The sequence below is a fragment of the Pleurodeles waltl genome, chromosome 11, assembly GCF_031143425.1.
Source record: "Pleurodeles waltl isolate 20211129_DDA chromosome 11, aPleWal1.hap1.20221129, whole genome shotgun sequence".
NCBI classification, from domain to species: domain Eukaryota; kingdom Metazoa; phylum Chordata; class Amphibia; order Caudata; family Salamandridae; genus Pleurodeles; species Pleurodeles waltl.
The window spans coordinates 953,389,092-953,417,056 of NC_090450.1; the positions used below are offsets into that span (position 1 = coordinate 953,389,092).

The 27,965-nt window shown below is 43.4% G+C and overlaps 1 protein-coding gene across 1 annotated transcript in view; it reads right to left on the reverse strand.

The window, feature by feature from the left end:
• The window catches only part of LOC138265166 (solute carrier family 2, facilitated glucose transporter member 11-like), a 353,929-nt gene that overhangs the window by 102,382 nt on the left and 223,582 nt on the right, over positions 1-27,965 (reverse strand). The window contains exon 7 of the mRNA XM_069212714.1: positions 24,759-24,946. Within this exon, the coding sequence (XP_069068815.1) occupies positions 24,759-24,946 (188 nt within the window). The remainder of the gene's footprint in view (positions 1-24,758; positions 24,947-27,965) is intronic.

A 27,965-nucleotide genomic window follows, 5' to 3' on the forward strand; every position in this document is an offset into this window, starting at 1 on the left:
TGGTCCCGAAAAGGGAAGGTTTTTCCTAGTTTCATTAAAATTTGATGCTATTAGTTTGTGGACTGTAGAATGTCTGTACAATAACCACTACATTTTTACAGCTGAGAAAGAAACTGGAGGAACTGGAGAGTAGAGAGATATTGGGGTAGTGAGATGACTAATCATGAGTGCCACTAGCTTTAGGACCAAAAATACTGGGAGCTTCCGGATGTTACAATCTCAGTCTTGTCCACGTTCAACTTCAAACCAGTTTCTGATTCTCCCATTTAGAAGCCAACAGCAGAAAAGCAATTTTTAAAATGGTCTTTCACTACTAGAGGGCTCATCCAAGTGACTAATTAGCTGTGACTACACAGCATAGGTCTTAATGTGAACTTATGTCAAATCTAACATCGTACAAAACTACTAACTGTACAAGCTGTGAAAGTAAAATACATAATTAAGGGTGAAGTGCCAACAATTTGATTTGAACTACTATGGAAAAGTTTTGTTTAACTGCTACCAAGTAGGATATAAAATGCAATTAATTAAAAATATTCCTCTTTGAAAATCTGGTGGGCTTTCTTGGCGACATGAATATTGATGAAGCAGAAAAAGAAAGACTAACAACATTTATATATCATGTAACAAAACCGTATATGCAATGTGTTTTAGCAAAGAAAAATAAAATGTGTAGAAAATATGCCCACGAAGTAGGTCACCATTAGTTTAAACAAGCTTAATTAATCATGAAAAGCCGACAAATATATTATTATGTCATAATTGCAGCCATATTCTATGATTTTCTCGTTAAAATTGTTATATGTGTAGCTTAAATTTAGCAGAGGCTTTGGCCTAGTTGCCTGGTCTCAATTTTAACTGCGTAGTTTTCACTTGTATTAACAAAGACGTGTTTTAAACTTTTAAAAGCTGTATTTTTCCAGTAGAATGACTAATACACTTATCTCAAAGTTGCATGCTAGACAACTTTCATCCCCTTTGAAGCTCAAGGTCAGTTTTTGCAGGTGCAGACAATGAAGACACTGATGCAGAATTAATTGGCAACATTGTTGCTAGTTATGTTCCAAACCTCCAAGGACACCTTCCACGTAGATGAGTATTAAGAGAAAAGACACTATTCATTGGTCAAAGAGAAATCATCCCATGGAGCATCCAATGAAAGAACCTGAAGAATTTGGAACTTTTCTTACATAATCCCACCGGACAAAGAGAAGACAGACATTTATTGAAGCCACATTTTGAGACGCCATTTTGAAGCCATATTTGAGAAGCCATTATGATGCCATTGCCACTTTTACTTTGATGACACTTTGATGCTTTTCTCTATCCCAGAGAGAGACTTTAAAGAATTCTCACCCTAGAGACTTTAACTTTAACTTTACCCCGTCTTGCCCATACTATAACTTTTGCCCCCTTTTCCTTGCCGCTGCAAGGAAAACTTGACTTTAACTTTGCCCCTTTGGAGAAGGCCCATGCTGATCGAACCGGTACCTGAAGGACGAAGACTTATCTTGAATGCTGATTGTATTTGGTAATTATGAAAGGATAAATGTATTATTCATTGTATTTTCCTTCATAGGTACCAACTGCTTATTTTGACAGAGCCCAAGCTAGGAAGTTTTCTAAATTTATGTTGACTAAATTCATTTTGCATGAAGCCCCACATGCCAATGCTAATCAGAGGCTAGTTGAGGTATTCATTTAATGCACTGTGCTGAGTTGAAATCTTGTTATGCTGATCAATGTATGCCATTAGTCAATCTCAGTTGCTTTTATTAGTGATTTGCACTGCTATATCTGAGTGCATTATAATCCAAGTTTTGTGTAGGTTGCGTTTCTTCCGTCTTTATGGACAGCCAGTAATGTTCATATATATGTATCATTTGATTTTAAGACTTACTCACATCGCATTAGCTTTGTTAATATAGGGAAATAAACTCATTAACTTTTAATAAACAGGTGTGGTTATTCATGACTGAAAGGTCATGGCGTGTCTAATTACTGATTTTCTGTTTAACTAACTTGTTGATTGGTTACTAATCGAGTATTGATCATTAATTATAAATGATTATTGATTATTGATTTGAGGGATCTGAAAATTCTTTGGATGAGGAGGACTCAACCCAGTCAAAAGGTTCACCGACCTCCGGCGTGTCCGAGCATAAGTAATTTATAAGGACTGGACGCGCTATCAGTAGATGGTAGCAGAGGATGGTTTGGCCCTTTGGGACCCATCCGAACAATAGACGGATTCAAGTTAAAATTTTCTTTAATAAAACAAGTTGGAGAGATGATGATGCCCTAAATCCCCTATGACTTTCCTGGAATCTCGGCGCTTCCGAATGGAGGAAATGGAGGTGTGAGGATGTTCTCAGCGTTTCTAGTGACGGTATGAGTGAGGTTAGGGTTTCGCGCTTGCAAAGCTTATGCCGCAGATGAATTGTGAAGTTTGTGAAGATTTTTAGGGGGTTACGAACTCCAATTAAACTTTTAGAGGAGTGGTACTCCAAAGTGTGAAAGTAGGGAAGTCGTCGAACTTCATATGTGTGTATCGCTTTGTGCAGAAAAATTGTCCACGTGGTAGTTGATGTTGAGATGGGCCCTGCGAGGTCAAAAGACTCCGGAGTATGTTGAAAAGTGTATGAGACACTTGATTGATGTTGTAATTTGTTCGGTTTAATAGGTTGATCGGGCGTGGTCAACGAGTCAGTATGAATTGAGGAATAAAAGAACATTTTCGACTTTGAGATTTGATGAATTCTAAGGTGCACTAGAATAGTTCAATGATCAGTTGAGAGTAAAGTTTGCAGGTCAAATTTTGCTTGCGAAAGTGGTAAACTGAGAAAGATGGAATAATTGCAGAGGCTAGTGAAAAATCCCTAAGGTTTCTGAAGCGATTGTATTACCTTTTCTTGTAATAAACCGACAGATTTGTTTTCTTCTTTTAATTAGTGCTCGCGATATATTGCAGAAAATAGTTTTGAGTAAAGCTGAATGAAGGAAGACAAGCCGCGAGACTTTGTCAGCCGCAGTGTGTGAGTGTGACGTCACTAGGAGCCGCGCTGGGATAGGCTGGTTGGTGAGAAGGGTCGCGCACGGATTAGACGCAGTCTGTGAAGCGCAATTGGTGGGGAAAGGCAAGCGAAGAGTATTCTGGGAATTAAAGTCACTTATTGATCACATTTTTGAGAAAACAAAAGACGGAAAGATAAAATTTTTCAAAGCCTTTAAGAGTGCCTTGAGGGGAGATGTATATATTAAAGCAAATGTAGGAGAAGAAACACCGTCTGAGGGTACACCAGCTTACATCGTAATTGAAGAAAAGGGTGTCGCACCATGTCTTTGGTTAAAGCAATGGTGTAAATTAACAGAAAAGCATGGAAGTGTAGCGTTTCCTATCCATGGGATGTTTAATTTGAGAGTTTTGGAGAATTTAAGATTTGCACTATACGTCATGAAAATACCTCCAAGACCAGCACAATTTGAAGCATTAGCAATTTGGGAACAGATAGCTAGAAAGCAACTACAAAGAAATTTGAGACAAGAGTGAGAAGAGTAGAAAAGACACTAGCGGATGCTAGATGGGATAGTGCTCAAAAGGTTTGGAGATCAGATATATTTCAGGGAGTCAAATTGTTTCCAGCAATTACTGACGAAGCAGAGATGGAAGGGAAAAAGCTACCCATAAAACAAACAGGAGTCAGTTCAAAGATAGAGAAGACAAGAGAACCTCGAAAAGGTCAGACGAATCAGATGATGAGGAATTCATTCTGCAATTGCTAAATGACCGTCCACCACCATACGTGGAAAACGAAATTGGCCCAAGCACTAGTACTGCCTCTCCAGAACCAATACAGGGTATTGTAATACCGAAATTTAGAAAAATACAGATGCAGAGTAGTCCTAATATGCCTTTTACACAGGAAATACCACAAGTTCAGAGAATATATCCTGACGTGACTAAACTGGAACCTGTTAATAATTATCAGCCACAGGTCCAAAGATGCTATTATGATGAGCAGAAAATGGAAATAAATTCTAATTTAGTGATGCTGCAAAGGCAGACACAAGAAATGCCAAGGTACATTCAAACAGCAGAAACACAATTAGACATGTCAGCGATGATGAACCATAATATGGGAATTAACATGCCACAGAATTTGGGCAACAGACAGAATCCGGATGCAATATCTTTGCCTATCACTGTAGGTCCGCCAGTAACATTATATATACAAGCAAAGCCAAGTGTATGCGATCAAGGTGTAATGACACAGAATGAGACAGGAAAGAGATACATAGAAAATACTCAAGAAATGACTCCCGTAGGAACACTGTCAAACAGATCTGGGTCTTTGTTGGAATTTAGTCCAATTCCAATTTGTGTTCCGGCAACTGAGGTAAGGTCAAATCCACCACTAATAATACAGCAAACCTCAAAAACAGAAACATTACAGAAACCATCAGTAGCAGTAGACGTAGATGCTACATTAATGGGACTAAATGCACAACAGTTAACACAATAGTTGAACAGTCTGAATACCCCACAGAGTACACCCAAGGGAAAAGGAGAAGAATATTTGAATCAAATAAGATTGGGCATGGAAGCAGGTGAACTCGTAGATGGAACAATGGGTCTGAACAGGTTAGAATCATACACAGAAGAAGAGCTGAGATACATTTGCCCTAGAATTACAAGAGAAGTAAGCAGCATACATAAGAGGTTACAAGAAATTGCAGACAGACACAAAATAGACATAAACAAAACCAAGCCCTTGAGCAGAAGTTACAGGTTTGACTTTGAGACAAAAGATTTTGAACACATGAGGTCTGCAGGAATGAAAACACACCTTAAAGAAATATTGCAAAGCGCGCAGGTTTGGAGATGTTTAGACAAATGGGAGAGTAGGTGGGTTAAGAAAAAGGATAAGAAGAAAGGAAGTACCCCAGATCAGAATGATAAAATGCAACAGAATGGTGATCTTATAACCATGTTACCAATGAGAGAAACAGCAGGAGGAAAACTTATCCATGTACCATGGCACAGGTGTGACATTCAATATTTTACGGATGATTACCCTAAATTAAGACAGAAGCCGATCGAATGGTATCAACAAACAGATAGATTCGTGAAACTCGCAAAGTGTCTTTGGGAAGACCTGAATACTTTGTTCGCAATTGTAGTTCCAGCAGATTTGTGGGAAGATTGTAAAAGGGCTGTAGATTGGCCAACGAGTGAACCAGAAAGAGATAAGGACACAGGTGCACCCTCGCCTAGGGTAATGACCATAAAGTGATTGAGTATTTGAAAACAAAAGTTGCGTCGAAAAATGCAGATTGGCAGAAAATTGACAAAACAGCACAGGAAGTTAAAGAGTCGATACATGCATACTATGAGAGATTGTTGAAAGCATTTAAACATTACAGTGGCACAGAAACAATTGAGGCAAAGGACATGCTCCATTTTGTATTCAGATTTGTGGAAGGATTGAGACCAGAAATTAGCCAGATGATTAAAATGCATTTGATTTGTTGGCAGTCAAAATCGATCGATGAAGTGTTGAACTATGCAAAATACTGCAGTGATGAGATTGAGACAAAGCAGAAAAGGTTGAAAGAAAAGGTGATGGTGATGCAGATTAGAGCAGCTCAGACAGGTTTGCAAGGTTTTCAACAGCAATTGCTGCAGCAGCAACAGCAGGGAAATGTTAGGTTTCAGCCACAGATGAGAGGCAGAGGCTGAGGAGGTTTTGTAAATAATGGTCCTGATTTAAATACTGTAGTGATTCCAAATGGTATACAGGCAATGAAGAAAGTGATGCCATGTCACACGTGCGGAATCGTCGGACATTGGAAACGGGAGTGCCCAATGTCGGTGCAGGAAGGCGTAGGTCAGCAAAACAATGATGTCAATACATTTCAGAATATGAGAGGACCAAAATTGAGAGGTCCAAAACCAAAATTCCAAAATAATGTAAATTAGATGCAGGGTCTACAACCCATGCAACAACAGCAGGTGCAAATGCCTTGTGTGCAAATGGTACAATCACAGCGAATGCAACAGCAGTTTCCTATGGTACCTAAGAAGCAAATGCAAGTACCCTTAGCACCAATGAATCAGCAACAAGTATTGCTTCCTCAACAGGTCACAGGTCAAGGAATGAATCAAAGTAACACAGTACACCAATTCCCGTTACACAGTGAGAATGGAATAAACAATGAATGGGAGAGTGAAAGTTCAGATAAGGAGGGAAATTGTATGCGTGCAGCATCTTTGGAAGTTGATCAAAAGGGACCCTATGTGGATGGAAGAGTTATGGGTCACAGAGTTTCATTTTTGGTTGACACAGGAGCTCCACGCTCGACAGTTAGAAGTATCAAAGTACCAAATTTGCCACTTTCAGGGAGAACAGTTCAAGTAGTAGGAGTAGCAAATCGGTATCTGACAAACCCCATTACAAATCCAGTGCAAGTCAAAATTGGTAACTTTCAAGGGTTACATAAATTTGTGGTGTGTGACTCAAGTCCAATATCCTTATTAGGAAGAGATCTATTATTCAAACTAGGATGCTCGATTATGTGCTCACATAATGGTATTAAAATTCAGACAAACAGTGATGAGGAAGAAGAGGACAGTACAGAAGAAGAAGAAATGGAAACTGTTGATGAAGAGTATCCCCTGATTACTCTTTATCCTATGCTCACTGAAGCAGATATTCCAGCTGATTTACAACAAACTGTTGGAAAAGAAGTGTGGGATATGACAGAGAAAGAAGTAGGATTGATAAAAGGAGCAGAAGCAGTGAAAGTGACTGTAAAATCTAATGTAAACTTTCCTCAGACTCCACAATACCATATGCCACAAGATACTCTCATGAAAGTCGCCCAACTCATTGACGAATTTGTGAAACAGGGAGTACTGAAAGAAGTACTAAGTAGTCCATGTAATTCACCAATCATGGGACTAATAAAGCCAAGTGAAAAGGTCCGAATTGTTCAAGATTTGAGAAAAATAAATGGCATAATAGTTAAATGTTGTCCCGTAGTACCAAATCCAGCTGTAATAATGTTTCAAATCCCATGTGATGCAGAGTGGTTCACAGTCATTGATTTGTCACAAGCATTCTTTTCTGTGGCTCTTCATGAGGACAGCCAATTTCTCTTTTGTTTCAAATTCCTGGAGAGTCTACAGTTGGTGTCGAATTCCTCAAGGGTTTTCGGAGTCACCATCAATTTTCAATCAGATTCTAAAGAAAAATTTGGAATCATTGGAATTACCTTTTGAATCAACCTTAGTACAGTATATTGACGATTTACTGATTGCATCCAAAACAGAAAATGAATGTACAGTTGACACTATTGCCCTACTGAATCATTAGGGAAGGAATGGACACAAAGTGTCTCCTTTGAAATTGCAATACTGCCAAAAGAAAGTGAAATATTTGGGTCACCAAATAGAAAAAGGGTCGAGAAAAATCATGAAAGAAAGAATAACAAGTGTACTTCAAATGAGTCCACCCAAAACAAGAAAGGAGGTGAGAAAGTTTTTTGGGAATGGTGGGCTACTGTCGCCAATGGATTCCCAATTTCTCTACTCTAGCCAAACCTTTACTGAAACTGACCCAGAAAGATGAGCAGGATGAAATAATGTTGAAAAGAGATGAAATGGATGCCTTTATTGAATTAAAGGAATGCATGTGCAGAGCTCCAGCTTTAGGTATGCCTGATTACACAAAGCCTTTTACATTGTTTTGTCATGAACGTGATGCATGCTCATTGTCTGTCTTGACTCAAGCCCATGGTGGCGTAAACAGACCAGTAGCATATTTTTCAGCTACTTTGGATCCAGTCGCAGCAGCCTTACCAGGATGCTTGCGTGCCGTAGCAGCAGTTGGTATAAGCCTTAATCAAAGTAAAGGAATAGTGATGGGACATCCTTTAACAGTCATGGTCCCTCACTCAGTTGAAATCCTTCTGACACGTTACCGAACACAGCACATGACTGGTGCTAGGCTTACGAGATATGAGACAGTAATTTTGGGATCGCCTAACGTGCAATTAAAAAGATTCACTACATTAAATCCGGCAACTTTGTTTCCAAGTGAAAATGTTGAAATTGAAAATGCAGAGGACATCGAACACGACTGTCTTCAGGTGACTGAATTTTGTACTAAACCAAGACCTGATATCAAAGATACTCGATTGGAAGAAAATGATCAGATTATTTTTGTTGATGGTTCATGTTTGAGAGATGCACTAGGAATATTGAAAGCAGGATATGCTGTGTGTACAATAACTGGTGTTCTAGAAGCATCTTGACTTCAAGGAATTTACTCTGCACAAGTAGCAGAACTAGTAGCCCTTACTAGAGCTTGCCAATTTTCGGCATTAATGAAAGTCACCATTTACACTGATAGTCAGTACGGATTTGGAATAGTGCATGATTTTGGACAATTGTGGTCACAAAGAGGCTTTATGACCTCTTCAGGATCACCAGTGAAAAATGGTGAAAGAATAAGAGAATTGTTACATGCTATCCAGTTACCAGGAGAAGTAGCAGTGGTAAAATGCAGTGCACACTCGAAATCACAGACTTTGTTTCTTTGGGAAATGGATTTGCAGATCAAGTCGCAAGGTTTTGCGCATTGAACTGTATATTGCTCAGAGACGAATGGAATTTGATAAATGAACCAGAACTTGAACCAAATGAAGCCTTTGCTCTAAAAGTTATAGACACAATAGAAGAATTTAAATTCCTACAAAATAATGTTAGTAAGGATGAAAAACTCTCATGGAGTAAATTACAATGCGTAAAAAAACCAGATGATTTGTGGGTTTCAAGTGAAGGGAGATTAGTTTTGCCAGACAGTCTTTTGACACAAATAGCTAGGCTATATCACGGACAAGCACACATTGGAAGAGATGCCATGATAAGATTATTTAAAATTGATTGATTTAATCCCAAAATTCGCCAAGTTGCTGAAGCAGTTTGCCATTGTTGCGTCATTTGCCAACAAATGAACGCAGGGAAGGGAACCATAGTAAATTTGAGCCACATTGGAAGAGCTGGTGGGCCGTTCAGCAGGATGCAAATGGATTTCATTGAGATGCCTATACATGCAGGCTTGAAATATGTGTTGGTGATTGTGTCTCTTTTTAGTCACTGGATTGAAACATACCCTACACGCAGAAATGACAGTCTCACAGTTGCAAAACTACTCTTAAGAGAACTAATACCACGTTTCAGATTTCCGATCTCTTTAGAATCAGATAGGGGAAGTCACTTCAATAACGAAGAAATCAAATTACTATGTGCAGCATTGAACATTGAACAAAAATTGCATTGTAGCTACCGCCCTGAAGCATCAGGTCTAGTGGAGCAAATGAATGGCACACTGAAATCAAGAATGGCGAAAAATATGCGCATCCACAAACTTGAAATGGCCGGACGCGTTGCCTTTGGTGTTAATGTCAATGAGAAACACACCTGATAGAAAGACAGGACTATCACCACATGAAATTCTCATGGGCAGAGCCATGAGACTTCCAGCAGTTCCTGTGAATGCCCTTGTAAATATTACAGATGATATGGTATTGGACTACTGCAAAGGTCTGGCTGATGTGCTCCATTCTTTTTCTCACCAGGTGGAGGCAACCACCTTGCCACAGATCCAAGGTCCTGGACACGCCCTGAAAGCAGGTGACTGGGTTGTGGTAAAGAAGCACGTGAGAAAGTCGTGTTTGGAACCCCGTTGGAAAGGACCTTTTCAAGTGATTCTGACAACTACCACCGCTGTGAAGTGTGCGGGAGTTCCTAACTGGATACACGCCAGTCACACGAAAAGGGTGACGTGTCCCACAGAAGAGGAAATTGAAGCAATGAAATTACCAACAGCTAACAGAAAAGTACCAGGCACTGAGACAGAATGAAGAGAGCATGAAAGCGAATAAGAAGAAATTGAGACAGAAGAAATATTCTCTGAGGGAGACGCAGTCAATCCTTTTGAGGACAACAGAGAAGAAGCCTCAGGAGGTGACAAAAATCCTCTCTCAGGTGAAGAAGCAGGAGAGCCTAATAAGAGGAGGGCTTTCCCAGAAGTAGATGATACAGGAGAAGAAGGAGAAAACCTGACTGACCTCCCAGGTGAAGGAGGCAAGACAGAGCAAAGTGAAATTGTTCCAATTCTTCCAGAACCGGTTGCAGGTCCATCAGGTGAAAACAACACGAAACAGAGACAAAGCATATCACCAGTGAAATCAAAGACTAAAGAAACATTAAATAAAGACAAAAGACCAGACTCGAAAGATAAAAGAAAAGAAGTATCTATCATAACCACATTGAATGAAAAAAAAGACACAGCCAAAGAACAAGACATAAGCGAAGGAGAATCGAAAGGAGATGCAAAATTGAAAAGAAAAAGAGTAGCAAACAGAAGATATTCTGGTCCAGAATGGGCATACACAGCCACTAATGATTGGTCAGATGAATTTCTATCTTTTAGTATTGAAAATGAAGAAGCAGAACAACACTTTGGCACTTGAAAATTGAATTTCATGAGCATTACCGGATAAGACATTGATAACCTGATTGACTTTGAAAACCGATATTGAGACAAATCTGCTAAACCGATAAGAGACTAAGCTGCTAAAGAAAACCGTGTGAACATTGACCTCGTTGATCCCATTTATATATATCTGCAAATTTGATTTGATAAACTATCTTCAACTTTCTGATTCTCTATAGATCATGACTGACAATACTACACAAGGACGTAGGATGAAGTGTTGTAAATACATGTGTATAGGTTTGATAATTGCATGTGTACTAATAATGATGGCAATAATTCTTGGAATGCATGGAGGGAATGAAAGAGACGCGAATGATGCTTCTACTTTTAAAACCACTACTGAATTAACTCCTTGGAAGAAACTCGAACAAGATGAAAAATATTTACATGATTATACTAACGACAAGAAATAACTCTCATCTAATGTCTTCTATCACTTGCTGAATGAGTATGTTGAGACAATGGACGCGAAAGACTGTTATATATGTACACAAATCCCTACCTCGGTAATAGAAGGGGTGACATATCATAGCATGCCCCTTACGTATGGAATAACATGTAGTTTATTACTAACCAGATTTTATGGCCAGGAGTATATTCAATACTTCTATTCCAATCATGATGTCATATTCTCATATGTCCCTATAATTGAGTACTTGAGTAAAGTAGCAAGAGATTATTATATAAAATTTGTTAGGGGTTTCTTTATACCATTATCACCTTTTTTCACAGTTCACGCTCATAAAGAAAACCTTACATGCTTACTTTCACCCGTAGAGAAAAGCTTTTTAGATCACACTGAAGATAGAAGGAAAATGATAAAGGAAAAATTAGAAAAAGAATTACATAAAAGGACATCTGTAGATAACTATGCTTTTGCCGCAATAAAGACACAAGGGAAACTAGCTTTAGATGCATTACACATAGGGAAACTTTGTATATATAGACCTAAATCATACTATGACACAATCTTTGTGGGAACGAGTGAATGTAAACACGTGTTTTTATTCCAGAGTAAATGGATGTTCATGTTAAATGGACTAGATCCAGCTACTCCAGTGGTATAGTATATTTGTGGACTTAATGCTTATTATCGTCTTCCAAAGGGATGGTATGGAGATGTTATTTGGGAATAGTATTTCCAAAGATTTATCAACTAGATGACTTAAAGAAATTTCCAAAGCTGTCTGAATTACATCGTAATCAGAAAAGGGAGACAGCTTCTGGTGTGGTAGGAGACATATTTGGAGCGATAATTCCTTCAGTAGGAGTTATATTGAATTCAATCAAAATACGAAAATTGTCTACTATTGTGGATAACATGCTGACAAATTTTTCAGGAGCAATGATCCTGATGGATACTGAACTTGCTGCAGAAAGAGCTATGACTCTTCGAAATCGGCTTGCTTTAGACATTCTTTTAGCAAAGAATGGCGGTGTTTGCAAAATGCTTAGTACACGTCACTGTTGTTCATATATACCAGACAACAGTAAACAAATTAGAAATATGCTTACAAATTTAACTAACGATAGTACAGAATTTAAAGAATTGAAAAAACCAGGAGTATGGGAAAAAGTTGGGAAAGGTTTTGCTTCCGTGGGAAATTGGCTCAGCAACATTTGGAACGGAATATTACTGAAAATAGTAAAAGGGATATTAATAATACTAATTTGCTTAATAAGTATTTGGGGAATATGGAAAGCTATTAAAATATTGAGATTAAGAAACAAGAGAAGAACTGAAAAGAAAGAACAAAAAGAAATGGTAAAATTATACAGGGAAAAATCAAAGGGAGTAAAAAGGAAAAGGGAAATGATTGAAATACAGATTTATTGAAACAGAGTTTTAATGAAATAAAATTTGTGATGGAAGATTTAATGTGATGACATAATTAGTCATCAGAGGAGGGATTGATGAAGCAGAAAAAGAAAGACTAACAACATTTATATATCATGTAACAAAACCGTATATGCAAGGTGTTTTAGCAAAGAAAAATAAAATGTGTAGAAAATATGCCCACGAAGTAGGTCACCATTAGTTTAAACAAGCTTAATTAATCATGAAAAGCCGACATATATATTAATATGTCATAATTGCAGCCATAGTCTATGATTTTCTCATTAAAATTGTTATATGTGTAGCTTAAATTTAGCAGAGGCTTTGGCCTAGTTGCCTGGTCTCAATTTTAACTGCGTAGTTTTCACTTGTATTAACAAAGACGTGTTTTAAACCTTTAAAAGCTGTATTTTTCCAGTAGAATGACTAATACACTTATCTCAAAGTTGCGTGCTAGGCAACTTTAATCCCCTTTGAAGCTCAAGGTCAGTTTCTGCAGGTGCAGACAATGAAGACACTGATGCAGAATGAATTGGCAACATTGTTGCTAGTTATGTTCCAAAACTCCAAGGACACCTTACACGTAGATGAGTATTAAGAGAAAAGACACTATTCATTGGTCAAAGAGAAATCACCCCATGGACCCTCCAATGAAAGACCCTGAAGAATTTGGAACTTTTCTTACTTAATCCCCCCGGACAAAGAGAAGACAGCCATTTATTGAAGCCACATTTTGAGACGCCATTTTGAAGCCATATTTGAGAAGCCATTTTGATGCCATTGCCACTTTTACTTTGATGACACTTTGATGCTTTTCTCTATCCCAGAGAGAGACTTTAAAGAATTCTCACCCTAGAGACTTTAACTTTAACTTTACCCCGCCTTGCCCATACTATAACTTTTGCCTCCTTTTCCTTGCCGCTGCAAGGAAAACTTGACTTTAACTTTGCACCTTTGGAGAAGCCCTATGCTGATCGAACCGGTACCTGAAGGGCGAAGACTTATCTTGAATGCTGATTGTATTTGGTAATTATAAAACGATAAATGTATTATTCATTGTATCTTCCTTCTTAGGTACCAACTGCTTATTTTGACAGAGCCCAAGCTAGGAAGTTTTCTAAATTTATGTTGACTAAATTCATTTTGCATGAAGCCCCACATGCCAATGCTAATCAGAGGCTAGTTGAGGTATTCATTTAATGCACCGTGCTGAATTGAAATCTTGTTATGCTGATCAATGTATGCCATTAGTCAATCTCAGTTGCTTTTATTAGTGATTTGCACTGCTATATCTGAGTGCATTATAATCCAAGTTTTGTGTAGGTTGCGTTTCTTCCGTCGTTATGGACAGCCAGTAATGTTCATATATATGTATCATTTGATTTTGAGACTTACTTACATCGTATTAGCTTTGTTAATATAGGGAAATAAACTCATTAACTTTTAATAAACAGGTGTGGTTATTCATGACTGAAAGGTCATGGTGTGTCTAATTACTGATTTTCTGTTTAATTTGTTGATTGGTTACTAATCGAGTATTGGTTATTGATTATAAATGATTATTGATTATTGATTTGAGGGATCCGAAAATTCTTTGGATAAGGAGGACTCAACCCAGTCAAAAGGTTCAGCGACCTCCGGCGTGTCCAAGCATAAGTAATTTAAAAGGACTGGACGCGCTATCAATATATGCCCTAGCCAAGGTTTCTTTTCCATCTTGAGGACAATATGTGAAAATGTTATAATGAAAATTATTTTGAAATTGACTGTGTTGACAGCAGCAACCATGTAAGCTTTAGCTAAAGTCAAAAAAACACATTGTGACTGCCTTTGTATTAGAGACCATCACTGAACCAGTATCAAGAACAAGCAATTGCAAAAATCTGTTTGGTCTGGTGAATAACGGCATGACATCCCTCCCATTTGAAATAATATTTCTAAACTTACAAGATGTTGGCACATTTTGATCACTGAGGAACTTTGTATATGCCACTCATTTGTTCGAACTCATTTTTTTCCAATGAAACACGAGAAAGAGGATTCAGGAACTTTGATGCATATTAATAATTCCACTCATTTGTTGGAACTCACTTGTTCCCAATGAAACAGGGGGAAGGGGATTAATTTGCAATCAATCACGTGTCTGGTTCATGGCGCTGCAGTGCAAGGCTATGTCCGTATAGTCAAGCAGACGTGTATTTGTGCATATAAACTACATGGACACTTCATCCATGACATGTACCCTAAGCTACCAGTACCTGCATGTGGTGCGCATGTCTGTTTAGAGTGCAGCGCACTCAGTGACAGGCTCCGCAGCTTGAGGACGCTGGGTTGTAGTACATATAGGGTAACCAGATGTCCTGGATTTCCCCAGACAGTCCCGATTTTCAGAGGACTGTCCCTGTGTCCAGACGCTTCTCTTAATTTTAAACAAATGTCCCGGGTTTTGGGATAAAGGTCAGATCATCTAGGTAAGCATACGTTAAAGAGACCTACAAAGTATGACATAATTAAAGTATTTTATCTGTTACTGTCAGGCAACACAGTCCCCTTTCTGCTCCCAGCAGAGAGAAGGAGTGGGGAGCAGAGAGAGGTGGGTGGGGGTCGGTTGGGTTTGCAGGGTTGGAGTCAAGCCATAGCTAATTTTATATGTGTACGCTTGTAAATGTGTGTGCACGTGTGTATGTATACACACACAGATAACCGTATACGCAATCATTCACAAAGCTACGCAAACAAACGAAAAACGGGACAGGCCAGATATAAAAGTGAGTGTAAAGTCTTTAGTCCTTCTTTTATGTCTGACCTGTCCCTATTTCTGCTCCTCAAAATCTGGTCACCCTAAGTACATATATAAATTTACCCAGTGATAAACAGTAAGTTTAAGTTTATACTTACTTTACCGTCACAGTTGGAGGCAGGCATGTGCACACTAATGCTGTTGCAGCGTACAACACGCATGCTTGGCTCGTGCTTGTTTATCCTCTGACTAGAGCCTGAGCCTGCTGCGCACCATGAAGCGGGCGAACATGGGGCCTTCAGATCATTGGTCCAGCGCTCGGAACATGGTGAGGCGTCTGCACAGCAAGGAGGGATGACATTGGGCAAGACTATTTCTAAGCCCTAAACTCACTGTGACATTGGTGGAGTTCAGCTGCTGCCTCTACACGAGACAGGCTCCCTGACCCAACCGGACTGTTGTTGGTGCTGCAGCATGAACAGCGCTGCCTCTATAAGGCGGGTGGTGCCACAGAAAGTGTAATATAAGCACTTCTAAATTGCAGCAGTGACTCCGCAGTCACCAGTGGTGCTTTGTTCCGCACAAATCTAAAAATGTAGATAATTTGTGCAGAAAATAGCATCATCCTGTGTGACATTGGCTCTTCACTGGGAGACAATGTGAAGTGAGCTGATATTCTGTGACACATGGTGCCACCGTGTGAGTTGGCAAGTCTGGAACAATAGACCTACACGAGGCTCTTTATGCATACATATATCATATATTGCCCTTATCCATATGTATAGATATATACATTTACAACAATTGGCCCCTATGGAGTTTTAAAATTCTAACACAACTCACACATTTTAATCATGTCTTAAATATATATAGTTTTACAGACCAACACGACTTTTAAGAATTGGCACATTCAATGGGCACACACACCTCTCTTCTGAAATCAAGGGCTGCATTTGCAGTCTAGTGCTCCTGTGATGCCTGGAATGTGATATTAGCATGCATCCAACACTTTGAGGCCATGAGGTGAATTTGTGTTCTATTTAAACAAGCATATGCGGCCCACCTCTAAATTCCAGAGGTGGCACCACGTTTAGGCCAATGGCAGGTGTTACCCTTTGAGGATGTGAGTATTTTGCATGACTGGGCCAATTTTTGATAATGAATTGAATTGATAATGTTTGAACTCTCTCATTATTCCCATAGGCAGTGTGTGACCACAAGGTATGCCCAGTGAACCCACCTCCATGGGGCTTTAAGTGTCCTTTGCCAGGTTAAAGAATCACTGAGTGCTGTGTTTTTCTTTTGATGTGGTTCACTGCTCTCACCATCACAATCCTGCAGGAGGTTGCAGAGTTTTGAAAACTGTCTTCCCTACATGTTGCTTACTACTAATTTCTATGTTACTCTCGCGAACAGAGAACTGAGGAATGAGACCACTCATTCATGTTTCTATGTTGTTAATGTAGTCTTGTTTACATTTTTCAGGAACTCTGAGCTAGAATAATACTGCTACTTCCCACAAGAGTACTACATGCATGTGTGAATGAGAGTTGTCTGACCCATAGGGATCTCAATCCTGGAGAAAGCCTTGGACCCCTCAGAGGGGCCTAAAAAGGCTAAAACATTTAGGTATCAGGGAAAAATGGGCAATAATTATCCATAGTGTCCCATCACTATTGCTAATAATACACTTCGATGAAACCAACAATAAATTATATAAACTGATGTCCTCTGAATGGGATTTTTTAATATTCACAGATCCCTAATCTAAAAACTGTCAATAATCATCCACCACCACAGAAGTACTTCTTGTCACTATAGACAGTCCATCTGCCCCCTAACTAACTGTTGGTCGGATGTGATAACCCAATGATGAAGTATGCCACCTAGGTTGGTGAGTGAGGGCTTGTCATAATTTTTTATAAGAATCCTGATTGACTAACAGTTTGAACCACCTGCACCCTTACATTAGGTTCATTTTCCCTAGGACTGTCTTAAGCAGTAACAGGTTATTGGCACCTTGAGTGTTTATAATATTTCAGTTGAATAGTGACAGCAAATTAAGGGTAGGAACGGGGAGGAGCCAAGATGGCGACCGGGAAGGACGCTTAATCAAGCGCTCCGTCTTGGGCTCGCCACAGAATATCTGCGGGGTGCTCCTGGGGCGCTGATGCTACATGGCAGAGGAGGGATCCGCTTCGGGAGCCTCTCTCCCCTTGCCGGCGGCTCTGGAAGCGCTCGGGCGGCCGCGAGGAGAGGCCGCCAAAGGGCTGCTTGTCGGTGGGAGCTGCGGCCGCCATTTTCTCTGCTGCGAGGGACGGGACTCTGCCCTGGGGCCTGGACAAAGAGGTGGGTGCGTGGTGATGGGAGCAGCCCGCCTCGGGAGGGCGGTAAGCCCACATCCAGGCCCTGTACTGCCCTGGGCATTCCCGCCTCCCCCGCTTCTCATTCACCGGAGTTCCCCCCCCGCCGGTTGCGGGGGGGACCGACGAGCAGCAGAGGACTAGCGGCAGGAGCCCCAGGCGGGTGCCCCTTCCACAACTGAAGACAGGCGGAAAGACGCGCCCCCCCCCTTCGCGGAAGGTCCCGCGGGGACATAGCAGTAGGCCGGGGGTGACGGCGACTCAGGAGCGGAGGGGGGAACCGCTCCCTGAACCCCCCGCTGATGGCTCTGGGATCTGCCGGGCGCCTGAGGAACCGATCGCGGATGATGCGCACTCCCCAAGAGGCCGCTGCCGCCGTCTCCTCCTGAAGCAGGGATTTGCACCAAATTCGGAGAACTGGCTCCCACAGTAGCGGATAACCAAAAACAAATTCTCCGCCTAGATGCAGAAGTAAAGACACTGCTGAGAAGAGCAGAGAAGGCAGAGGGCAGGTCCCACCGCAACAACATACCGTTTCTCGGTTTTCCTGAAAAATCACTGGATCAAAACTCAGAGCTCCTGCTGGAACACTGGCTAATTAAAGAGGTCCTGAATGGAGTCCCATAAAAATTCTTCTCAGTGGAAAGAGCACACAGGATTCTCGGACGCCCCCGAGCGCCGGGTCAACTTCCAAGACCGCTGATAGCCAGGTTCCTAAATTTTAGAGACCGTGATGCGATACTACAACAGTTTTGCAGCAAAGGCCCATTCAGGTACGAGGACTCGACTGTTCACGCTATCCAGACTTCACTCAGGAAGTGCAAAGGCAACGTAATTCCTTCACCCAAATAAAACAACGCCTCCGTGAACATGATATAAAGTACGCATTATTATTCCCCGCCAAACTACGAGTATTAACAGATGAACGCGCCCACGTGTTCACCTCACCGGAAGACGCCTGGACGTGGATGCATGCTAGGGGCATCGCCCACCCCCGCGAAGCAACCGGCACCGACGAGAACTGGTCAATGAAAAAGTCACGGAAACGATCCAAGAGGCGCCCCAGGGGTCAACCCACGGAGGAACAGGCTGCAGAAGAGAGAGCCAGGGCCCTAAAACAAACCCCCCTGCTAACACAGAATTCCTTCGAGACTCTCAGGACCCACCCAGAGGAAGGCTTGGAGTCGGACTCGATTAGCTCGGACTCCACATTAACGGAGGCACTGAGGGGCCCGGAGATCACCCCCAGGACCGCAGACACACTCTGAACAAGCACCACCGACCCGTCCAGCCACAGCTGGAGAATAGAACTGAACTTTGCGAGCCCCACTCGAAGTGGGTGGTTACATCATCCGAACTTACGTATCCTTACATATCTACTCCAGGAGATAACTCCTTTACATATATTGCGCGCAATTAGCGGTGGAGCGTGGCGGGGGGGATGGATAGCCGTGCCCTGGGAGTGCCCCAACTCACCCGCAGACCGTGTCTGCAGAAGGATGCGAGCCCCTACAATGAGCCGCACCCTAATAGTATCATTGCTCCCCGCAGACACCCAAATGGATACAATTCAGCTCGCACCTAAACTGGGTGTGTAGCTTGTTGCAAGTTCACAGTTGGGGTTGGGATCCAGTTGGGGAGGGAAAGAGGGTAACTACTAGTTTGTGCACTATAGGTCTGCTCACAACACAGGACATGCGACCGGAGGAAAGGGGCCCGCCCGCTGGGGCGACGGGGGCGGAGGAGACCGACTGGGTCATCTTGGGGGGCAGGGGGCAAGACACAGCTTTACAAAATGAACATGGCCCAACCTACAGCCTATAGCACACACACATATGACATAGTCACCTGGAATGTCAGGGGACTTGGGACCCCAAGCAAAAGGTCTAGGGTGCATACACGACTCAAACGCCATAGCACACATATCGCAATCCTACAAGAAACCCACCTGCGGGACCCAGATCTGCAGGACCTACGCAGTAAATGGGGAGGACAGATTGTGGGCACATCCTATTCAACCTTTGCGAGGGGGGTCCTCATATGGATAGCAGGGAATGTCCCCTTTATCCAAACATCACACAAGATAGATCAGGAAGGCAGGTATGTAGTAGTGGAGGGTAAGTTGGATGGCAAACAACTGTCAATCATAGGGGTATATGCCCCTAATAGCGCGTTGCCTGAGTTCCTGTGCACACTCACCCCAGCATTATTAACGAACCCCGAAACACCCGCCATATGGGGAGGAGACTTCAACTGCACGCCAGACCCAGCACTGGACAGGTCTAACCTCCCCACACATTCAACAGTTAATAGATACCCCAGACGCCCATTGTCAACATGGGCCAGTAACATGGGCCTCCATGACATATGGCGCATGAAGCACCCACAACACAGGGAATATTCATTCTATTCAGCACCACATAAGGTACATACCAGGATAGACTTACTGTGGGGCACCCAGGAGATCTGCACAGTAACCAGCGGAATAGAATACCTAGCCAAGACACTATCAGATCACTCACCGCTTAAAATAACTCTGGACTGGGGTAGGAAGCCCCAGGTGATCCCAACATGGAGGCTACAAGCGGAAGCCTTACACGACCCTGCATTCACAGACACACTGAGAACAGCGCTAAAACAGTACTGGGAATTAAATACCGGCACCACAAACTTAAGAGCGATGGAGTGGGACGCACACAAAGTGGTGTTCCGCGGGCATTGTATCTCCACTACATGGGGGGTGAGACGTACACTCCATGCAGAGGTCAGCAACCTGGAGAAGAAACTAAGAGCACTAGAAAACGCAGTAGCCCTCAATGAAACGCCATACACGTCACTAAAGGATGCGCGCGTAGAATATGCAAATGCGGACGCCACATTACGCCTTCATGATCACAAATACCACTTGGCTAGACTACAGTCGGAAGGCGACAGATCGGGTAGGCTACTCGCATGGCTCCTGTGGGAGGACCGGCGGTGCCCTCCAATCGGAGCAATAGGAGTAGGCGCAGACGCAATGGCTACCACGCAGTTAAAAATAAACGATGCGTTTAGGGAATACTATACACAATTATACACCAAAAGCACATCATGCTCTCTCCAACAGCTCGGGTCCTTTCTGGCAGATTCTCCCCTGCCCCAACTAACGCACACCGATAGAGAGACACTAGAGGCCCCCATCACACTAGGAGAACTCAACAAAGCCCTCGAACAACTACCTAGGAATAAAGCTCCAGGGACAGACGGCCTGCCATCAGAGTACTACACTACTTTGGGACACACCTTAACGCACATCTCCTAAAAGCGATCGAAGAAGCAGGGATCAATGGGATCCTGCCCCCCACAATGAGGGAGGCAATGATAGTGGTCCTCCCAAAGCAGGGGCGTGACCCCACTGACGTCAGGTCCTACAGACCTCTTTCTCTGTTAAACCTAAACTGCAAGATACTCTGTAAAATCCTGGCCAACAGACTAGCTCCTTACATGCATATCCTGGTACACGAGGATCAGAATGGATTCATCCCGAAACGTAACACCTTCCTTAACATCCGGAGGCTGTTAAGTGTAATAGGTGACACTCCCCCGGCCGCATTCGAGGAAGCGGTGATATCACTTGATATAGAAAAAGCGTTTGATACATTAGAATGGGACTTTCTGTTTACCACCATGCAGCTAATGGGTATCGGCCCAAAATTCACACGCTGGGTACGCATTCTGTACACTGCCCCACAGGCCAGGGTGAAGACGGGAGGAGTTATATCAGAGAGCTTCTCGATCAGCAGGGGAACAAGGCAGGGATGTCCCCTACCCCCCCTCCTATTTGAATTAGCGATGGAACCACTAGCTGCATGCGTCTGTTTCAAAAAAGAAGAATGGGGGGTGTCAAGGAGCGGCACTCTCCACTCCATATCACTATAGGCAGATGATGCCTTGATATACATACGTAGTGTGGAGGAGCTGCTGCCTCTGGTGATGTCACTGCTGTCTGAGTTTGGAAGGATCTCCGGATTAATAGTTAACTGGGGGAAATCCTGTATATTCCCATTAACCAGATGGCCCCCAGCGAGGCAAGAGTGTGCCCGCCAGGCCACCTAAAATGGTGCTTCGATACATTTAAATACCTAGGGGTCAACGTCTATCATAGTGCGGAAGACCTCAGGGATGGAAATCTGGGGAATGCGGTGACCTCTGTAAAGAGCTCATTACGCTTCTGGAATAAATTACCACTCTCACCACTGGGTAAAGTCGCTATAGCAAACATGCTGATATTACCTAGACTGCTGTATTACTTCGCGGCCCTGCCAATTATTATCCCCAAAAGCTTTTTCAACACCTTGAACTCCACCCTACTGCAATTGGTGTGTGGCGAGGGCAGAAGGTGGGTCGCACTCACCACGCTGCATCATCCGGTGGCTACGGGCGGGCTGGGCGCCCCAAACTTTGAGCTCTACTCTGCGGCCGCACAGTTGCAGTGGATCTTAAATTGGCTTCATAGACCCAGCTCAGCAGAAAAAATCTGGCTGCAATCCCGACTCCAAGGAGTCCCCCTACTCGCATGGCTGATGGATAAGCAAACCAAAAGCACACGCGAAAAACCCACTGATGACAGTGGCACACGCATGCTGGAAGAAGTATATTCAAAAGGGCACCCAAAAACATCCCTACTCACCGCTTCTCCCTCTAGAACGGCTCGGTGGGTGGAAGCCGGTTCACATTCGCCCACAATCTGGACAGACGCGGGCATAAATGCAGTGGGAGACTGCTTCGAGGAAGGAAAATTAATGACCTTTGAAGCCATACAGGCCCTCACAGAGATCAGCCCGGGGCAATTCCTGGCATATCACGCAATATGTCATGCAATCAGGAAAACATGGGCATCCGGTGACATAGAGCCAGATACCTCAGTCACCCTGCACCACATGCTGAACTAGGACCCCCAGGGAAAAGCAGTCTCAAATCTATATAAACTTCTGAACAGACCCCTGGAATCCAACCTGCAGAAAGCATGGGAGAGGTGGAACGCTGTATTGCCTACCCCGATCTCAGGGACAGAATGGCCAAAAGCTCTGAGTCACACACGTGAGGTCTCAAGAAACCCCAGATTCCGATATACACAGTTTAATTATTTACATCAGACATACCTGGCGCCAGCCAGGATTAAACGAATGTTCCCCGGGACGGACCCAGCCTGCCCCAGATGCAAAACACCAGCAGCACAGTTGTTCTACCGCATGGTTTGGGAGTGTCCGCGGATACGGGGGGAATGGACTGGGGTGGTCACAGCTTTATCGGAAACGACGGGGCTCAACCTGGATGCGAACCCCAAATCCTGCCTACTCGGTCTCAGGACAAGGACGAAAAGAAATAAACACTTGCACAGGTTTGTAGATCTAGCTTATGCAATGTACAAAAGACAGATAGCAATGAACTGGAAGGCTCACAACACACCCGACTTGAAAGCCTGGCTTGCCCTCACGCTCCGCTGGGCCCGTGCTGAACACCAGGTATTAACAAATTTAGCACGAAGGGGACTGCGACAAGCGGGCTGCAAAGCTTGGGGCGTTTTAGTCTCCAGACTAGAAGCCAAAAACGATGAAAGACCCCCCTGAACTACAGACAGTCGCGCTCACCCAGAAGGCTGCGGGCCTAGACCCGACAGTAACGCAGCATTATACCAGGGGAAGCATACATACCCACCATCAACGCCTCGCCCACACTGACAGTACATCAAACCCCCCAACGCACATATGCCAAACAGTGCCAACAGGCCATCAAGTCCAACCAATAGACACCAGCGCCATGACCCACTGCGCCACATCCTCTCCCCTCGCTCCCCCCCCTCGTCTCCTCTTCCCCCCCCTCCCTGTGCGGCAGTGGAGGCCCCCGCCACTAGCGGCAATAGAGCCTTTCCACAATAGAACGCCCTAAACCTCTACGTCGACAAAATACGGAAATATTGAGCAGACTGTGCAGACCTGGAAGTGTACGCAAGTTCTTAGTTGTTTGTTGACTTTAACATGGGAGAGCCTAGCGAGTTACTGTAATCAACAACATATTGCTATCAATGACTTCTGTATGCAATGCAATGTATGGCTCTCTTGAAAAATCAATAAAAACATGCTAAAAAAAAAAAAATTAAGGGTAGGAACTTATGCTTGATGCATGGATGTAGCTGTTTGTAACCTTCATCAGGGCTCAGATAAAAATGTGTTATGCTCAGCCAATCACAATGCTTCTTTAGGAACAATTCAATTCAAAGTCAGTAGGGACCCACCAACACCAAGCATGAGGCTGCCAGATCTCTGTGTATATGGACATTCCGTAGCTCCATCCTTCCCTCACCTTGTACTGGTGTGGGATCCATCAAGCTCCCCTGCCTCCCAGTTTTTGTTTTATTTTAGCTGCTGTGGAGGACTTTCTCTATGGCTTGGTGTGCAGTGAACAGTTCGCCACTCTGGGGTTCACTATTGAATTGGTGACAATTCACTTGCTATCCTGGTCTTCGTTATGGTTTGCCAGTGGAGAAACCAGGAGGGGGTACAGATAGTGTTGCCTTGCCCTTAAGCTTATAATCCCCTAGTGAAATGGAAGATATGCCTCTGAATCAGATAAACAGCCTCAGTTTCATGCATAGCTACTAAGATATCAGCCCATGCTTGGGAGTGCAGCAGTTACTATTTATCATGTGCAGACTTTCCATTTTTTAAATCAATTTTGTTCAGCAGCAGTGTGTCGCTTATTCATCCCACACACCTTAGCTTTCTTCCTTCCTCAATACCATCCAAGACTCCTATCTCCTTGAGACTGTGAAGCACACCTCCTCTGTAGTTAGACATTCCCTTTCACATGAAGGCCTGGCAGGGAACAAATAGCATTATGGCCTTTCTCTGAATGTATATAATGACTTCTTCTATTCATGGCCCTTCAAAATGTCAGTAGCTCAAATGAACACAATGATGACAAAATGACAAAAGAATGGCTTGTACAGTACATCTATTCCAAAATTCCATTCTAATCTTTGTCTTTATGTTGCTTCCTGTTTAATTTTGAAAACTGGCTGGAATGTTCTGGTGTCCTTATAGCCCTTCTGACTTATTGTTAAAGGCCCTCTACCTTAATATAGACCTAAGCAGAGGGCTTCTAATGACCGATAATGTTTTTGTCAAGGGGCCTTACTGTTATATTAAAATACTGTGTGTCATTGACAGTTGGCATGTATCTTTTTAGACAGGTATATGGAGACAATACTAAACTGCACTGATACCGGTGAGCTGCAGGGCCACCATCACAACAGCCATCACGTAGAGCTGCAGCCGCAGTGACCGGTCACACAGCACATCCAGAATGCCCAAGACTTTGGTGTTCTTCATGGCAGTTTTCTCTTTCTTCATGTCCTCTATCTCTCTGCTGTGATCTCCTTTGCCCCAGAGCTGCTGTATGGCTGAAAGTGAGAGAAAAAAAGAGAGAACAGAAAGCAAGTGAATGTTTCTGTCAAGAAATTTATAGTATATACCCTTGAGCCAGTACTTTAGTCCATTGTTCCTTCAAATCCATCCATTTATCCATCCATGATCCCCATGGCTATCATTGTGCTCTTTACTCATTGTGTGTGACATCTATTCATCCTGCTACCTTTCTGTTAATCTGTTGTCAATTCTTGCTTCCATAACTTTTCTCATTCATACCTTCCCTAATATTTCTTCCAACTATCCACCTTCCTAACGGTTTGCTCAGCCTCAATTCCAGCATCCAACCACTTCTTTCATCTGCTAATCATGAATCCATCCTGCATGTGTCTGCTGCATTCAACAACACATTCTCTCAATCATATGATTTTGCACCAATTCAGGCAATAAACACCTTTCAACTTGTGAAACAGTAACTCTGTCTATTCACTGGATGGCTGTTTTGTTCCACTGCGATCCTATTCTTTCATGCTTCTTCTGCCGTTGTCTCTGCACCATCTGTTCCTGCAGCAACCAGTATTTTCCTTGCTTCTCATTTCTGGAACCTAGGGGCAGATGCACTAACCTATTGTGAGGGCTCAAAGTCCTTGAATTATGAAATGGGAGTGGTTGTGGCTGCAAAATTGGATTTTCCTATGTATAATCCCATTTTAGGAGTCAGTAAAGTTTTCCAGACCCCTAAAATTAGATTGGAAATGGTTCTCCTTTTGATGTGTGTGAAAGGGGTGTGTTGTACGGAATCAGTATCCAATGTCTCAGTGGTCCGCAACAGCAGTTGTAGTCAGAAAACATCAAAATTGTACCGAACCTCAAGTTGGGGTGGTAACTCATTCACAAAGGGAATTTTCACAGGGAGTAGGTAGTGATGCATGGCACCACTGCGTGCCCTTAGTGAAACTTTAAAAATGCATTTATGTTTTTTTAAACAGTCCCATTTCAGTTAAGTAAAAATACTTTATTGGTTCCCAGTAACAGACATGGTGGTCTGCTAACCCTTGAAGGCCACTGTGCAAGCAGATGTGGCCAATCAGACTGAGACGCAGTTTGCACCCTAACACACAAATATTAACACTTTGAGTGAGATTACATCACAGTTGGAACAAAGCAAATATTTCCATGTGACAGGATACCAGAAAGTAATAATTTTCTGCAATGTCAGTGTGGGAACAAGCTTTAAACAGTTGAGCTAACTACTCTCTCTAAAAAAGCCAACAGTGGTTAAATGGATGTTGTGATTATCACTATGTAGGCTGGAATGTGACAAGAAGGAGCTGTGAGAGGACTTGCGTACTGCAGTAGGAGGAAGGAGCCCGCTCAGCCAGGTTCAGACGCGGACACCAGCGCAGCTCTGACTCCCCTCCCCCCTGCCGCCTGCTGCAAAGCGTTGCAAGCCGGAAGCCGTTGGGTAGTGAAGCTGCAGCGAGGAGACCCCTGGCTGGGGAGCTGGGCCACCGTGAAGTTTGCAGCCCATGGAGGGGAGAGTCTCCGGCCAAGGTGGGACTATGTGGCTCTGAGGTTAGGCTCCTGACTCCCTTGTTTTGCCGCCAGAGGATGTCAGAGGCCATTGTAGGCCATTGGAGGCCGTTGAAAATCATCAGAAGCCACCAGAGGCCACCGGGAAGCTGCTGGTGCTGCTGGCATTAAGTATGTGAGCCACTGCATTAGGTGCGCTGGGACCCCACTAAGGGCACACCAGGGGTCTGTTGTACTCATTCCCTCCCCCCTCAGGTGGCAGACGGTTGCAGGGAGTGGTCGAGAACTGCGTGTGGACTGCTGAGGGCTACGGAGGGCTGCAGAGAGCAGCTGAGGGCTGCTGAGGACTGCACATCAACTGGTGCCATTGGAGTTCAGTGGAGATTACCAGCTGCCATGGGTAGTGGCCTCTAGGACCATTGACTGTGTGAAGTGGAGTGGAAAACGTAACATAGCACTGTGACGGGCCCACTTAAAGTTTTGTTGTGGAACCCCTGCTTTCTCTCGGCTTGAGGGGAGCTTTGAAGAAGTGACTTTTGAACTCTTGATCTGAATCGAGCCCACTATGAGGTCTGGCAAAGCAAGAAAAGGTCTTGTAACCTCCTTAAAGCGTAGGAAGAGTTGTGGTGATGCAGTGTGCAGTTTTACAGCTCAGCTGTTGCCAGTCCATGATGAGGGACCTAATTCTCCTCCCTAGCATCCTACTGTCTGTTCCGTATGATATTGAGCAGTCTGATGCCACAACTCTGAATTCTCAGGATCCGATTGGCAATCTGTCCCAAAGCAATCCGTCAAAGCATTGTGAGTCTTCTCTGCTGGCTTACTTCAAAAAGAAAATTACAGCTGCAACTAAAGAGAGCAATGAGATGGACTCCCTCTCCCTTGACTTCTGACTCAGTGGAGAAGTCACTGGAGAAGTTACTGCTGGTACCTCGACCCTTGGAAATATGTGGCATAGTTCATCACCCTGTATCACCTGCTATCTTCGTTGACCACTCTGGCTTGGCAAGCCCCCCCCAGTGGCGGAAGTGGTCTTCAGTAACAAAGTTTGCCCCTAAGGGCAAATCAGGCTCTTTAACACGACACCTCAGGAGGTGAATCAGACTGCAGTCCTACAGAAGGATGAGCCCAACCCAATAGTTGCCACAAGCGAGCATTCTTTCGACGCCTTGGACTGGGCTGCATCCTCAGTAGGGCTCTCAGGATCGAAAATGCAGGCTCTGCCCAGCCTTGATCACCTTGATCTTGACCCTGATCACCCACAGGACCACAGTGCATCCCATCTGATCAGGCCCCTGGCTGCCCAATGGATCCGCAGTCCAACTGGCAGCATTCTTCCTATAGTTCCCACGAAGTCCCCCAGTGGGGTTGGCAATGGTAGGGCCAAATAGAATGCAATGGAAAGGACCTTAACGACCAATCATTTTGAATTTATCCTGCCTCCACACCGAAATCACAGAAGATGCCATCACTCAATCGGCCTTTGTGCCTCATTCTGAGACCTCCACAAGTGGTTCTGTT